The 15610-nt window shown below is 44.5% G+C and overlaps 1 protein-coding gene across 5 annotated transcripts in view; it reads left to right on the forward strand.

The window, feature by feature from the left end:
• Nucleotides 1-1585: 1585 nt before the first annotated feature.
• The window catches only part of LOC125458413 (netrin receptor UNC5C-like), a 366866-nt gene continuing 352841 nt past the window's right edge, over nt 1586-15610 (forward strand). For all 5 annotated transcript variants that reach the window (XM_048543670.2, XM_048543678.2, XM_048543692.2 and 2 more), the window contains exon 1: nt 1586-2263. In XM_048543670.2, the coding sequence (XP_048399627.1) occupies nt 2167-2263 (97 nt within the window). In that variant the 5' untranslated portion in view covers nt 1586-2166. The remainder of the gene's footprint in view (nt 2264-15610) is intronic.

The raw sequence follows: 15610 nt of genomic DNA on the forward strand, positions 1-15610 counted from the left end.
TGAAGCAGCTCTGTTTGTGGCTGTTGGGGTGCTTGCTTGTATCTGGTCTGTGTGTGTGGTCTTTCCATGTACAGTAGTCTGCAGTTCCCCATTGCTTTTGTGTTCTATCATTATGTCCAGGAAGGGGAATCAGTTGTTGCCCTCATCTTCTTTTGTGAACTTTACCTCTGGTAAGGATGCTGTTTATGTGTCAGTGATTTCTTCTAATTGTCTGTGTTTAATAATCACGAAGGTGCCATCTATATATCGGACCCAGAGTTTGGGTTGTCTCATGGGGAGCGCTGTCCATTCCAACTTTTGCATTACTGCTTCTGCAATCAGTCCCAACATTGGGGATCCCATTGATGTTCTGTTGATTTGTTTGTATATGCCAATGCGGAATGTGAAGTGGCTTGTGAGACACAAATCTAATAGTTTCATGGTGGTCTCCTTATTGATAGTGTTGCTGTCCTGGGCTGCAGGCTTACTTGATTCATCCAGCAGTGTGGCAATTGTCCCTTTGTCTATGTCTATGTTTATGGATGTGAATAATGGTGTTACAATGAAGGATCTCATCATCTCATCCTCTTCTATCCTGGTGTCCTTGATGATGTTGAAGAATTCTTGGGATGAGTGGATGGAGTGGGTAGTGTTGGCCACTGAGTGTGTACATGGATCTGTGGCGTCCCCCGGTTTGTGTACCTCAGGGTTTGCAACCAAACCTACCAGCTCGATCAGCATGTCTACAAACTAGAGCACAACCCGAGCTACAAATCTTCTGGAAAGCTTTAGATTTATTTTTTAACTACACTTGATTAAATAAAGGGAGGCAATGCTGGGAAAAAAAGAACTCAGGTGGTCTGGCAATAAAAAAGAAATGAAATCTCAGAAAGTTTCTGAATAACATAAAACCATGAATTTGAGTACAGGATCTTTAACACCATTACAGTTGTTGATCAAACTGTTTAGGTAAAGCAAGAAACTGTGAATGGTGAAACAAAAACAGAAATTGCTGAAGAAATTCAGCAGGTCGAGCAATGTCCATGTAGGGAAAAATACAGTGGACATTTCAAGTCCAGTGACCCTTCTTCAGAAACACATTGGTTAGATACATAAAAGGGCAAGTGGGACTTGATTCCAAGAACCCATGTTAGTCCCAGATTGGGCAGTATGAGTGGAGTGGAAAGCAATTGCAATGTTAAACTAATGCTCGCTCATTAAGAGTTTTTCTTCAGCTATGGTCAAGAAAGGTGCTACAACAATATAAATAGATTAGATATTTTGATGAAAGCAGTGAGCAACTTAATAAAAAGGAAGACTCCACAATGTTTTCACATTGACATTCTGAGGACGATCTTCAATTTGTGTTTTAGTTTTACTTCTAAATTTAATTTACCAAACACTTCATTACAGAGATGGTGCACGGCCTGATAAATGTTTTGATTTAAATGGAGTTATTGCATTTGGAAATAAATCTACACTGACCCTGCTCAAATGGAAAGCTGCAGTTCCTTGGAGAATCCACGCCGGGATTTACAGCAAGCAGGAGTGGAAGCCGAGCAGTGAGAAATACAGAGAGCACCATTGGATAGAGAACAGAGTCTAAATCAGAGCTCTCTCTCTCCGCCTGCCTCCACACACACTCTTCCCTCTAGTGTTTACAACGGGCTCTCGCCCCTAACCTGGAGTACAGACTTCCAGGACTGAAGGATGCTGTGAGATCCTACAAGAAGATAGACTTTACTGGGCTCTGTGATCCCCGTCATTTCAAGGGACTTGCCCTCCAATCTGGAATTTCCACAAACAAGAGATATTACAGGACACAACTGCATTCTGCTGCATGCTGGGGTCAAAAAAATAGAATCTTAACCCAGCAGAAAACTTTTATTTTTGCAAAAAAAAATCGCCTTCCATGTCTTGACAAGATTGCAGTTGGACGAGGGAAAGAAAAGGCACGAGAGCGGTGGAGTGATCGGAGCCAGGCAAACTGCGTTCTCCCTCCCCAACTGAATCGCAGGGTTATAGGAAGAGAGTTCGAAGTTCCTGAGGATTTCGACGTCTGTTTTCTGGCTTCTAATTTTTTTTGGTGGGGTTGTGGGAAGGGGCGGGGGGGAGCTGGAGAGAAATCTGACGAACTGGCCCTCCTCCTGCCCTTTGCCCACAGCTCCTGCTTTCCCAGTGTAGACGATGGGGCAAGGACAGTGTGGAGTTAAACGGCAGAAGTTCCTATGTGTGTTGCTGCTACCTGCTCTCGTCGCTATCGCCCAGCACCGCGCATCGCAAGGTAAGCAAGAGAACAGGGACCGAGCTCAGATGGGAGGGGATAGGAAGACGGGCCAGGAGCAGGGACGGGGAAAGCGAAAGAGGGAGCGAGGTGAGGGAGGGGGGGTAGGAGAGGTAAGGAGAAAGGTGGAGAGGAGAAGGGAAGAGGAACAGAGAGGTGAAACAGGAGGGGAAGGGCAGAGGAGGAAAGAGATGGGAAAGCCAGAAGGATAGAGTGGCGAAAGGGAGAGGGAGGGGGAGATGGAGAGTGTGGGGAGAGGAAGAGGAGAGAGTGAGTGTGGGGAGAGCAAGAGCAGAGAGTGGGTGTGGGGAGAGGAAGAGGAGAGAGTGGGAGTGGGGAGAGGAAGAATGGAGAGTGGGAGTGGGGAGAGGAAGAGCAGAGAGTGGGTGTGGGGAGAGGACGAATGGAGAGTGGGAGTGGGGAGAGGAAGAATGGAGAGTGGGAGTGGGGAGAGGAAGAGGAGAGAGTGCGAGTGGGGAGAGGAAGAATGGAGAGTGGGAGTGGGGAGAGGAAGAATGGAGAGTCGGAGTGGGAAGAGGAAGAGGAGAGAGTGCGAGTTGGGAGAGGAAGAATGGAGAGTGAGAGTGGGGAGAGGAAGAGGAGAGAGTGGGTGTGGGGAGAGGAAGAGGAGAGAGTGGGTGTGGGGAGAGGAAGAATGGAGAGTGGGAGTGGGGAGAGGAGGAGGAGAGAGTGCGAGTGGGGAGAGGAAGAGGAGAGAGTAGGAGTGGGGAGAGGAAGAATGGAGAGTGGGAGTGGGGAGAGGAGGAGGAGAGAGTGCGAGTGGGGAGAGGAAGAGGAGAGAGTAGGGAGGCTGAGGAGGATTGAGTGGGGATAGGGAAAGGAAGGGAGAGGAAGGGGAGCGGGTCGGGAGGCAGATAAGGAGGGTCAGTGGGGAAAGGGAGAGTAGAAGTGATAAGAGACAGTGGATGGAGAAGAGGAGAGAGTGGGGGAAGACAGTGGAAAGGAGAAGGAGATGGCACAAGTGGAGGAGAATGAATTGTGGGATGAATGGAGGGAGAGATGTCCCGAACCCTCTGTGGGATTAGGCCGGGAACAATTCGGGGAGTTGAGTCCAGATTCCATATGTAGTTTGCTGTTATAGTTCTGGGTCACTGTAGAGCGGAGGAGAGTTGGATACGAATAAATAAGTGGAATAGCCAGGGTAATTAGCAAATTTACCATTCATTCATTTACGATGTTTACCAATCTGTTGAACTGAAATCATCATGAATCCAGTAAAAGAGATTGTTATATGTTCTGGGGAGGAGTGTGCAGGTTTTTTTGTGAAATGTCAATGTGTAAGGAAATTATGAAATGTTTCGGTTGGAATTGGATGTAAAGGTTTCTGGATAGCCTTGTCCTGGTGTCTTGTATTGAAAACACTCGCTGCTTTCCAGGAACGGGGCAGAGCGTGATCAGTACCCGTCACTCAGAAGGGATTTCTCTGAGTCAATTCCTTCATGGGCTGGGAGGGTAAGACCGGATTGAGGAAGAGCCTGTGATATTAAACCACGGTGAGTTGATTGGAGAGGGGAAGAAAAAACTTTCTTTGACTTTGGTCTGTGGAACGAACGTCCTTCCATCGGCCCTTTAAAAAAGAGTTCCCTCAAACAAGAAATTAAAACCGATCCTTTCTTTCCAGCGATGCCTCTGCAACACACCAGGACAGGATAGAGCAGCATCTAACGATCTGCCAGGATTAGTGCAGTAAGATTGAGAGACAGAGTAACAAAATGTTTCATTGACTTCCCCAAAACAAACGATCAACACGGTCTCATGTGTTCAGATTTGTCTTTAAAATGTACTCCTTATCCAATAAAAGTGTTTCTTTTCACACCCCACAAATTGCACGTCGATTTTGCTTTCTTACTAAAATGTGGGTCCACTGAACTGGAGCTTGCATAAACTGGTGTCAGTGGATTGTATCGTTTTGACGCTTTACCTCTCGGTTCAAAATGTGTGTGGAGCCTCTTCCCAATTTTTAAAAATTTCTTTTTAGCGTTTGTTGTCAAAACTGTGTTTGTTTCAAGTATCGGAGCAGGAGCCCGCAAGATATATTGCGGCCAACAAGTCTCGGGGAATGGAGCTGCGGGTGAAATCCTATTGAGGGCAGAATTGCATCGAGAGTTTTCTTTGCGTTTATAAATCCAATTCCTGACATTAAATTACACGCGGGTACCAGTAACAAATCGGCTTCGTTCCTACGTACACCCTGAATGTGTAGTGCAGTGGGTGAGGATATGTAGTCCCCATCCTGCGGACTCTGTCTTGTGCCTGTATTGTGGCATCGTACTGGTAGTAATCATATCGGTCTGTCAGTTTTATTAGAGGCTGTCTCAGTTGCTGGGAGGTGGTGGTGTTTGGGGCTCTGGCGGAGTTTAACTGTATAACGAGGGACTTAATCGTTTCTGTCCCCTTTTAAAAGAGCTAGGGACCAGCTGGCAAGATTGGGCGATGAGTGAAACTCACTTAGCACTGTGTGAGTGCCTCTGAGAGATAGCATTGCCTGTCCGGGAGAAGGTTGGGGGTTGGGCTGGTGGTATCGGTGGCGAATTAAAATGGAATATATAGAGCAGGACCCCAGGCGCAGACCTCATGCAGGCTTAGGACGAGAAATGTGTTCATTCTCCCAAGAAAGAAACTCTCCGTTTTTTGTTAGTAATCAATGCTAAGAACACGCCCCTGTATTGGACCTGCGACCAAGATTTTGCAGTTAGAACCTGCTGAAATCACTGAGTGAGACTATGGTCTCCCCTCCAGTGGGATACTGGATTAAAAGGTTGTGCATATTTTCCCACCCCTCTCCCTGAGCTCGTTTCACCCCAGTTTATTTTAAAACTTTGATCCCTTCAACTAAGCACACGGCGAAATAAATCGCAGAGGTGTGAATGTGTGCGAGAGACTCGATACAGACGTCCCAACTGACAATAGTCGTTTCACAAAATGTGACATTGCGCTAGAAAAAAAATAACGAGATGGTATTACTGTGTTTTGGGTCGTGCTGTTGTTGATATGGGTTCACCCACACATTGTAAACTATCTAAAGCACTCTGTGATGGTAGTGTGAGAGTCTTAGTTTCAAAATTGTTGTTCTCTCTAAAGGAAAGAGCGAACGACCGAATAAATGTCTTTAAGGCAATGGTAAGGTTCAACAGGATATAAACATGACGAAAATGCTTTCAATTGCGGGAGCCCGAACCGAAGGGGCTAAATGGACAAATGTTCACTATTCAATGCAACAGTGGGGTCAACAGAGTCTTCCTCACCCCGCGACTAATGACTTTGTGGAACTCAGTACCACCATGAACGTCTCTCGTTCTCAACCTCCTCCCCCTCGCCTGAGGTATGGTGACCCTCAAGTTAACCCACCACTTGTCAGCTCTCTCTCTCTCTGATGAGAGAGCAGTCCCTGTGGTTCTCTGGGAGTACCTGACCGCAGGGAGTGGTTGGAGGTGGGTCTGCAGATGAGCTGTAAGGTTGTTAGGGGGTTAGGGAGGGGGCTGCAGGCTGTAGATAAAGAGTTGAGGGAGATAAAAGTAGAAGGTTGTGTTGAATGATGGGAGGAGGTAAACGCCAGCTCAGATCAGCCGGGCCGAATGGCCTGCTGCTGTACCCTATACTGTACCGAACGAATATAAAGTAATCAACGCCCGCCAGTACAGGTACACGAGATTTAAAAAAAAAACTGAAAGAACCGCGAATGCTGTAAATCAGGAACAAACGCAGAAATTGCCGGAAAAAGCTCAGCACGTCTGGCAGCGAGAAATCAGAGTTAACGTTTCAGGTGCATTGGATTTCTCCCCACGGATGTTGCCAGACTTGCTGAGCTTTTCCAGTAATTTCTCTTTTTGTTACAGATACGCGAGGTTCCCGTCCTTACCTAGTGCTCAGTCTTTTAAAATCAAGGGAGGGGTCCGACCCATAAGCAAGAATTTGTAACGTGCGCAGCAAAACTGATGGGGAAGTTCACGTGTGTGTGTAGATGGGTAATATCAGAGTGTGTTTGCACATATGTGTGTGCCTGTGGGTGAGCTGCAATGCGTGAGGCTGTGGATTCAGCGAAATTGAAGTGTTTGTATGTGAGTGCATGCACACGGGCTGAATGTGTGCACAGAGTCCGCGTGTACACACGAATGGGCGGCGTATAAGTGTTTGTGTGTGTGTGTGTCTGTGATCCAGGTCTGCTATAGTGTCTGTATTTGCACTAGTATTTCATTCAGGGAGTGGGAAATGGATGAAAAATAGTGCCGCTGAAGGTGGGAATGTGGAGATTCCAGACAATAGAGAGATGATTCACTGCATTAAGTTTAGGGGTTTCCATCGTACAGTGGTATTCCAACCCCCAGCGCTCTACCAAATATAATCGTGATGATCGGATATTTTCAGAGAGGTTTACAAGATAAAACTCCTCACCCAACATGATAAAATGAGGCCGTTCGATTAGGAACATGTACAAATGTATTCAACTATAACTGGTATTCAGAGAGAAAGGTGGGGAAAAAATTAACGTGTCCGTCAGAAACCATCTATTTCCTCTGCCTTGTATATCTGGTAGAAGCAAAACGAACGTTTATTCTTTGGAGTGTCTTCTGCTATTATTCATCCTGTATTTTCAATAGTTTAGTGGAATGTAATGTTCGCTTTCATTTCTGTACAATAATTCTAGCCCCGAGGCAGTGATGAACTTTTCACGGAGAGAGCAGGAACTGCAGATGCTGGAGAATCTGAGATAACAAGGTGTAGAGCTGCATGAACACAGCAGGCCAAGCAGCATCAGAGGAGCAGGAAAGCTGACGGTCCGGGCCTAGACCCTCCTGTCCCCAAACATCAGCCTTCCAGCTCTCCTGACGCTGCTCGAACTTTTCACAGAATAGTGCATCACATCCCTACAGCCCATCTTAGCTGTACTGGTCCTTCAAAAGCACAATCCTATTTGTATCATTCCCTTGGCCGTTTCAAATCTTCTCTTTTCAAGTATACTTCAGTAGCACTTATGAAGGAAAGCTGTGTTTAACCACTTCAATCATTATTCTGGTGCCTCAAGCTGATTTTTGCACTACTAGTATCTGTGATAGGCAAGTATTTGGTTTTGCATTTTGTGTTAAATCCTGTCCTTTGCTGCTTACTGAAGAGCTTCCTACATCTCTACAATTGCCCCTTGCACAGGTAAATCTTGTCCATTATTTTTCTGTCAATCTGTAATAGTCTGTGCACTCTGAATAAAAGTGGACTGGAAGTTTTAAACCCATGTTTTACAGTGGGGCATGCCCCCTTTTTTCAGATTTAACAACTTGCTGAGTGATTACTAAATAAACCATCAAGTTTAAAACCATGTCTCTTTTCACACCAGCAAGAAATAAGAATAGTCCCTTCAAGCTCACTCCACTATTCAATAAAATCACGGCTGTCCTGATTTTAACATCAGCTCCACTATATGCACATCCTGATTTTGCCCCCTTTAATAATCAAGAATTTATCTACCTCTGGCTTAGTTTATTTTGAGGAAGGGAATTCCAAAGACAGTCAATCCTCTGATACAGGGGCAAAAAACCTTACTTATCTCTGTTTTAAATGAGCAGCCCCTTTTTAAATAATGACAGTCTCGAATTTCTGAACATCAATGATATCCGTGCGAAGGGGCTGTCACTTTAATTCTGACCGTTGAGATTTTTAAAGTCTCCAGGAACTTAATCAGGCTAATGATGGCTTCATGGATGACAAGGGGAGGGAGTCATCAGTGATTGATGGATCTGAAGCCTATTGATTATTCAACTCTTAATCAAATAATCATTGTCAGGATCCTAGTTTTACTGAAATGCTGCTAATCCAATCAACCCTCTGACAGTAAGTGCTGTGGTTAATGGCCTGTGATAATTCAGATCCATTGGCTCGACTGGGTAAGCAAGAAGCTAAGGGATGGGGCATACTAAATCATTTATTCAAAATGCAGGAGCACGTCCCCTCCACCCTTTCTGCCCACAGTAGGCATGCCTATTGCTTTGCTTCCCGATATATCATCCTTAAGCATTCTGAAGCTTGCATGAAAATGTAGATTCCCCAGCTTTCAGCCAAGGGGATAGCAATCCTGTCCAAAAGAGTGAAAGTTAATTAAAACTAATTAAAAAGTGGAACGCCAGAACCAGCCCCACATGTCTAGCCGTGCTTTCACAGCAGCACTGCTTACTCACTATTGGTGGACTATATGATCTTGCTCATTGTTTCGAGTCCATTAGCCAAAACCCCTATTCAGATGGTAAGATGTTTCAGTGAAGTGCATTTAAAACAAACCTTTCTTGTACCTGGACTGCCCAAGTGTTGAACTGATCTGCTTCAGATCACAGAAAGAGACCTACTTTCATGACCTTGCCTACTCAGGTGAAAGCCAGACAGTGGGGACTTGGGGGGTGGGGGAAGAGGGGAAGCTAATCTGTCCATTCCTCTTGAGAATTGAAGCCAGTGTGTACATTTTGAATTCGGTCCCAGTCACTTCAGATCCTCTACTTTTACAACCCAGGACAGAAGGTTCAAGTGAATGATCCATCAGACATGACTGCTCCTCTGAGTGTTGGGCCTGCTCAGATTTTCACTTTTTCAGTCTGAGGGCATTATCTTTGATCTAGAATGCCCCCCGCACCCCCTCCCCCCAGTCCCCAAGTGTTCTGCCTTTTCATCCCGTGACACTTGTCCTTGTAACTGAGGCAGGGTCTAAGGCAAATTTATTTTCTGACTCACCTCACTGGGGAATCTATCTTGATGGACTGCCATGATAGTTGTTCACTGTGACCTACTGTCGCTCTCTCGCAGTCAGTGGAGAAGTAGATTTGCACATTCTGCTGGATTCCCCTGAGGGTCTCCTACCTGGACAGTTGAGTTGTGATTCTGCCACAAATATCTCTGAAACCAGTCACTGGGAGGGTCTGGTACATTTCTTCCTTTTTCCTTGTTTTCACAGTTATGGTCATCGCTTCCAAGCCCAGCATTTGCTGTCTGTCCTAACTGCCCTTGGATGATGAATCATAGAATCCCTACAGTGTGGAAACAGGCCATTCGGCCCAACAAGTCCACACCACCCCTCCAAAGAGCATCCCACCCAGAACCATTCTCCTACCCCTGATTTCCCATGTCTAATCCACATAACCTAAACATCCCTGGGCACAACAGGCAATTTAGTATGGCCAATCCACCTACCCTGCACGTCTTTGGACTGTGGGAGGAAACCCACACAGACAGAGGGAGAATGTGCAAACTCCACATCAGAGGCTGGAATCGAACTCAGGTCCCTGGTGCTGTGAGGCAGCAATGCTACCCACTAAGCCACCGTGATGAGCCATTTGCTTCAATACAACTGGGTGGATTACTCAGCAATTACTCAGCAGGGCTGTAAAGGGTCAGGCACATCACTGTGCATCTGAGTCATGTGTAGGACAACCCAGGTAAAGATGGCAGATTTCCTTCCTTAAAGGGCATTATTGAACAAGATGGAAAAAAAAACAAAGTGCTAGAGGAATTCATCAGGTCTGACAGCATCTATGAAGAGAGAAACAGAGATAACATTCAGAGTCCAGTGACTCTTTATTAGAAGCAGAACTTTTTTTTGAGAATCAATAATTTCACAGACACTGCATCTAACAGAAATGTTATCATTTCAAATTTACTTAATTACTTGGTTTTAAGTTCTGTAGCTGTTATAGTGGGATTTGAGCTCAAACATCTAGGCCTATTGGTTACTTGTCCAGGAATATAACCAATGTACTACCTTAGCATCCACTTCCTGATCACATATATCACCATTCCCAATGGCTGCAATGGAAATCTCTCAACACTTGATCCTGGCTTCAGGAGAGTCATCCTTTTGGCAGAGTCTTATGTTGCTTCACCAGTTTCACAGAAGTTCACTTGAAAATAAGGTTGGCCCAATTCTCAGGATTGGCCTGGAGCTTCTGGGAGTCAAACAATGATTTATGGAATTCTTCTGTTCAGTTGTAAGGTAAATTCTGGGGGCATTAGTAATAAAAAAACAGGTATTCTTTTCCACTTTCCTAATTTGCTGTAACCTAATTAATAGTAGTTAGCTGTAGATCAAAAGAGAAGAAAGACTGCTTAATTGGGCAGTAGTGATTGGAGATCATCTGAAGAAACCTCTAAGCATTTGGCCAACCAGAGTTGGCATCTCTGTTTGGAAGAGGTGTATAATTTTAACATTGTGTTTACATCATCATCACTAATATTCCTTGGAGCACACAATTCTAAGTGTATTTAACCTCTGCAGCTATTAAATGTTTTGTAACATTTCAGTGCTACAAAGTGCAGTTACAATCAAAGCTTAGGAAATGTAATGACACAGAAAGGAGAGCATTCAGATTGTTGTGTTTTGAATTAATTTCCATTTTTTTGTTTCAGAGACTTGTGACATACATCAGAACAGGGGGGGAGAGGAAGGTCATCGTTTTGCGGAATGCTGGCCTAGGATAAGCATTAGGTTTTTCCTATTGTCATCTGCCTGTTGCAAATGTCAGTCTTTTACAATAGACTACGAGCTATTGGTGTCTGACACTGTCATGGTTTCTTGGTTAACCCTTACACGCTTATGCTCTATTCTAAAGCAAGTTGGCTTGAAGTGCCCAGCCTCCTTCCAGTGGGGAATTTATAATAAAAATACATATCCCTTCTTGGCAGAGGAAGATGACCTGAAGCATCAGGTTGTGATTTTCTTTTCAATTCACACAACAACAGAGATATCCCTACAACAAAGATAGGAGGTTAATAAGCATATGAATTCATATCTCTATGAATCACCTTCTTTATCTCAATTTTAATGTCCATTGCTATCTACGAATTCCTGTTTGAATTTTTGTATCTTGTTGATAAATAAAATAGACATCTGTTTCTTACCAACAGCTTGTGGGAGGCTGAGAGATTTGGGAAAATAATTTCCTTTGTCTCCTTGTGACAAAGGTGATGATCTGTAGCAGGCTTTCTGCTTGTGATTAGAATCAGCTCAGTTTAACTCCCTGCTGCCCAATATCAAGATATATTCAATGCTGAAAAGTAGAACATTCAAATCAAATAGGTGAAAACAAACGCAAGATCTACTATTATGCAAGTTTTCAGTAAAAATGAATTGAATGATATTGCAGTTAAAAACAATGGACAGGTATTTTACAGCAGATTTGTAAAAATGTCTCGTGAAGTTTAGAAATGAATAGGAGTGTCAGATAGTTCTATGAATTGAGCATCAAACTGCATCCATTAGAAGCCGCTGAGATTTCAGATGTAGGGAAGTCTTGTATCTTGGGATGGAGAGAGAAATCGGGAGACACTGCATAGTATTTTTCATGTCATCACAGCCTTTAGCGTCAGGCACTCTCTACAGTGCCTTGTTGATAATGGCAACACAGGTCAGCGTTGTGTTCCATGGAAATTAGTGACCAATGAAGACCCCATGGTGGACTGACTGGGATTGTTCTCCTTTGGAACAGAAAAGATTTAGTGTAAGAATAATCAAGGCATTTAAAATTACGAAGGGATGTTGATTGGGTAACCGTGGAGCAACTGTTACCACTGGCAAGTTGGCCAGAGGAAAGCAGCATGAGATAGCGAATGAATGAATGAGAAGAAGAAATAAGGGAAGTTATTTTTTACATAGTGCGTTGTGATCTAGAATTCACAGACTGAAAATTGTGGCAGCAAATTTGACAGTAACTTTCAGAAAAGGAATTGAGTGTGTGCTTGAAAAGGTGGAAAGAAATGCAAAGTAACCAGCAAAATGCAAGGGGGAGCAGGTCTAATTAGAAATCTCTTTCAAAGAAACACAGTTGATCCTCTTCTGTAATGTCAGATTCTGTAAATGCATGCTCATAGCAGGGAAGCCTGACCCACACCCTGCAAATTTGAACAGCAATTGTTTCATCGTCGTGAATTCTAAATAATTTTGTGTTTCCGCTGATGTTGCACTTTTTATCTCCATGCCGTTTGGAGGCAAACAACTTGCACCCCATTAGAGCAAACACTAGCCTGAAACTGTTAGTGCAACCCTCTGATTAAAAACTGAAGCTGACATTTCGCATTGCATATTCTGCAACCAAACTAACACCCGTTGTGTTGCATTGCAACTTTCTGTGCTGCTGTCATTTCAACAATGAGTAACCATTTCAGACGTTAACTCACTCTCACCTAAGTTTGCTGAAGAATAGAACAGAGGATCAGAAACCTCCCTCTCTTAACTGTCCCCACTGCAGTGGGCTCACTGTGGCAGCTCTCAAATGGAGAAACCCTTGCAAGAGGAGCATGAGCTCACAGAAGGACGAAAGGACCTTTGGTCATCCAACAAAAATCACGTTGGGGAACATGATTGAGGTGTATAACGTTATAAGGGTATGGGCAGGGTGAATACAGAGTAACTGTTTGATGAAGGGTCAATCATGAGAGAGCATAATATTAGAATGAGGAGATTTGGGAAACAATTTTTTTCACTCAGAGACTGGTAGAAATCTGCAATGCCTGGGACGGTATTGGAGGCTGGAAACCTTACAACTTTTAAAAAATATTTGGATGAGTGCTTCAAATATCATAACATCCAAGGACATAGGACAAGTGTAAGAAATTGGGATTAGCCTGCTTATATGGATAGTTCTATAAATACAGACTCAATGGGCTGAAGTGTTTTTTTCTGCACTGTATGAATCTATGAAATGAAGGCTCACCAGTTTGAGGTCTATCCTATAGAGAGATTGAGTAAATTGGCTCTATCGCCTCTGGAATGCAGAAGAATGAGAAGTGATTTCATTGCATCACGTATCATATTTGGGGATTGGCTCAGCTCAGTTGGCTGAACAACTCAATTACAATTGAAAAATGATGCCAACAGTGTGGGTTCAATTCCTGCAGAAGCTAGGGTTACCAGGAGTGATTTTTCTTCTCAACCCCTTCCCTTTGCATGGGGGTCTGTCAAATCCCAGGCTAAACTCTCATCAATTGCACGTCTTGCTCATGGGAGAGCAGCCGTTTGGTCTGGAGAAACTGTGATGTCCTTGTCTTGTGTATAATACACAAAAGGGCCTGAAAGGTATATGCTGAGAGACTTCTCCAGCTCTGTGTGTGAATTTAGAATTAGGGGTTGTAGTCTCAGATGCAGACCACAAGTGTGCTTCAGAAGGGATGCATGAGAAGGCTTGATCTCCATTTGTTTTGTGATATTAAATGATGCATCTCATTGCTCACTGTGCCATGTGAGATTTCTCCCAACATCAGACTTGCGCTACACACTCGGGAATGCTGCAGATTAGACCCCCCAATCCTGTTAGCAATCATTACCACAGAACTGGTAATACCAAAAGGCCATCACCTCCCCCAAATTCCACAATGATTAAGTGGTATTATCACTAGACTGTTAAACCAGAAAATCAGGTCATGTCCTGGGGACTTGGATTCAAATCCCGCCATGACAGATTAAGGAATCTGAATTCAGTAAAATAAATCTGGAATTAAGAGTTGGATGATGACCATGGATTGTCTGGATTAGCCCACCTGGTTCGCGAACGCACTTTAGGGAAGGAAACTGGCTGTCCTTTCCCAAGCTGGCCTACAAGTGACTCCAGGCCCACAGCAATGTGGTTGACTCTTGACTCTTCCCAGGCAATTAAGATGGGCACTAAATTGGCAATGATGCCCTCGTCCTGTGAATGAATGGAAGAAAAAGTGATTTCAAATTTACACTGCAGTGAAACCCAACTGTAAGCCTGAGCTGACTCAACAAGATAACCTGCAGAAAAAAAAACGTTAGCTCAATAATGAGTGTTGTCACATTTACATTTGTATTTGATTGACAGTAGAATCACACAGAGTATTTGGAACTCTACTACTCGAGAAGAAGTGGAAGCAGAGCATTTGAATGTTTTTAAGGCTGTTGTTGGGTACATTCCAAATAGGCAAGGGGGGATAAAAGGTTACTGAGCATAGGCAGGGACATGGAATAATCAGGTCTTCCATGATCTTACTGAATGGCAGAGCAGGCTTGAGCAGCCGATTCCTAATAGCAGAATTATCACAAAGCAGAAGAAGGCTATTCAGCCCGTCATCAGTTTCTATCTCCTGCCTTTCTCCCCAAATCTCTGTATTGTTGAATGCAGGACTGAACATGAGCATTTAGTCCCTACAACCTTTGCCACCTCTGGGGAAGAGATGTCTAATTAGTTCCATTCCCATGTTCTGGAAACATTTTGTCTCCTTTAGTAGTCATTGACATTCTTTTCTGGAAAACATTATTGAATCTGCTTCCACTGCCCTTTGAGACTGTACATTTCAGATCACAGAAACTAGCAACGTGATTTTAGAAAAAGCACAAGCTCCTCATCTCAAATTCAGAGATAATGGGAACTGCAGATGCTGGAGAATTCCAAGATAATAAAATGTGAGGCTGGATGAACACAGCAGGCCAAGCAGCATCTCAGGAGCACAAAAGCTGACGTTTCGGGCCTAGACCCTTCATCAGAGAGGGGGATGGGGAGAGGGAACTGGAATAAATAGGGAGAGAGGGGGAGGCGGACCGAAGATGGAGAGTAAAGAAGATAGGTGGAGAGAGTGTAGGTGGGGAGGTAGGGAGGGCATAGGTCGGTCCAGGGAAGACGGACAGGTCAAGGAGGTGGGATGAGGTTAGTAGGTAGCTGGGGGTGCGGCTTGGGGTGGGAGGAAGGGATGGGTGAGAGGAAGAACCGGTTAGGGAGGCAGAGACAGGTTGGACTGGTTTTGGGATGCAGTGGGTGGGGGGGAAGAGCTGGGCTGGTTGTGTGGTGCAGTGGGGGGAGGGGACGAACTGGGCTGGTTTAGGGATGCAGTAGGGGAAGGGGAGATTTTGAAACTGGTGAAGTCCACATTGATACCATATGGCTGCAGGGTTCCCAGGCGGAATATGAGTTGCTGTTCCTGCAACCTTCGGGTGGCATCATTGTGGCAGTGCAGGAGGCCCATGATGGACATGTCATCTAGAGAATGGGAGGGGGAGTGGAAATGGTTTGCGACTGGGAGGTGCAGTTGTTTGTTGCGAACTGAGCGAAGGTGTTCTGCAAAGCGGTCCCCAAGCCTCCCCTTGGTTTCCTCACATTTTATCATCTCAAATTCAGTCTGTTTTCCTAATTCCCAAATCTCATTCCTTCAGTGTTGGGAGCTCAGAAAGTTCTATGGCTTATACAGAAGGAGTTTCTGGGGCATTGGGAAAGCCCTTTGAAAAATTTCACTTCTGAGTGAGTGAAATTTCAAATGCTCTGGGGCTGCAGTAATTCAACAGGTTGCCTTTAGCCTGTTCCTTTAGCCCATGCCTCACTTGGGCTAGAGATGATGGCTTTTGGATGT

Source organism: Stegostoma tigrinum, chromosome 1 (genome assembly GCF_030684315.1).
Source record: "Stegostoma tigrinum isolate sSteTig4 chromosome 1, sSteTig4.hap1, whole genome shotgun sequence".
NCBI classification, from domain to species: domain Eukaryota; kingdom Metazoa; phylum Chordata; class Chondrichthyes; order Orectolobiformes; family Stegostomatidae; genus Stegostoma; species Stegostoma tigrinum.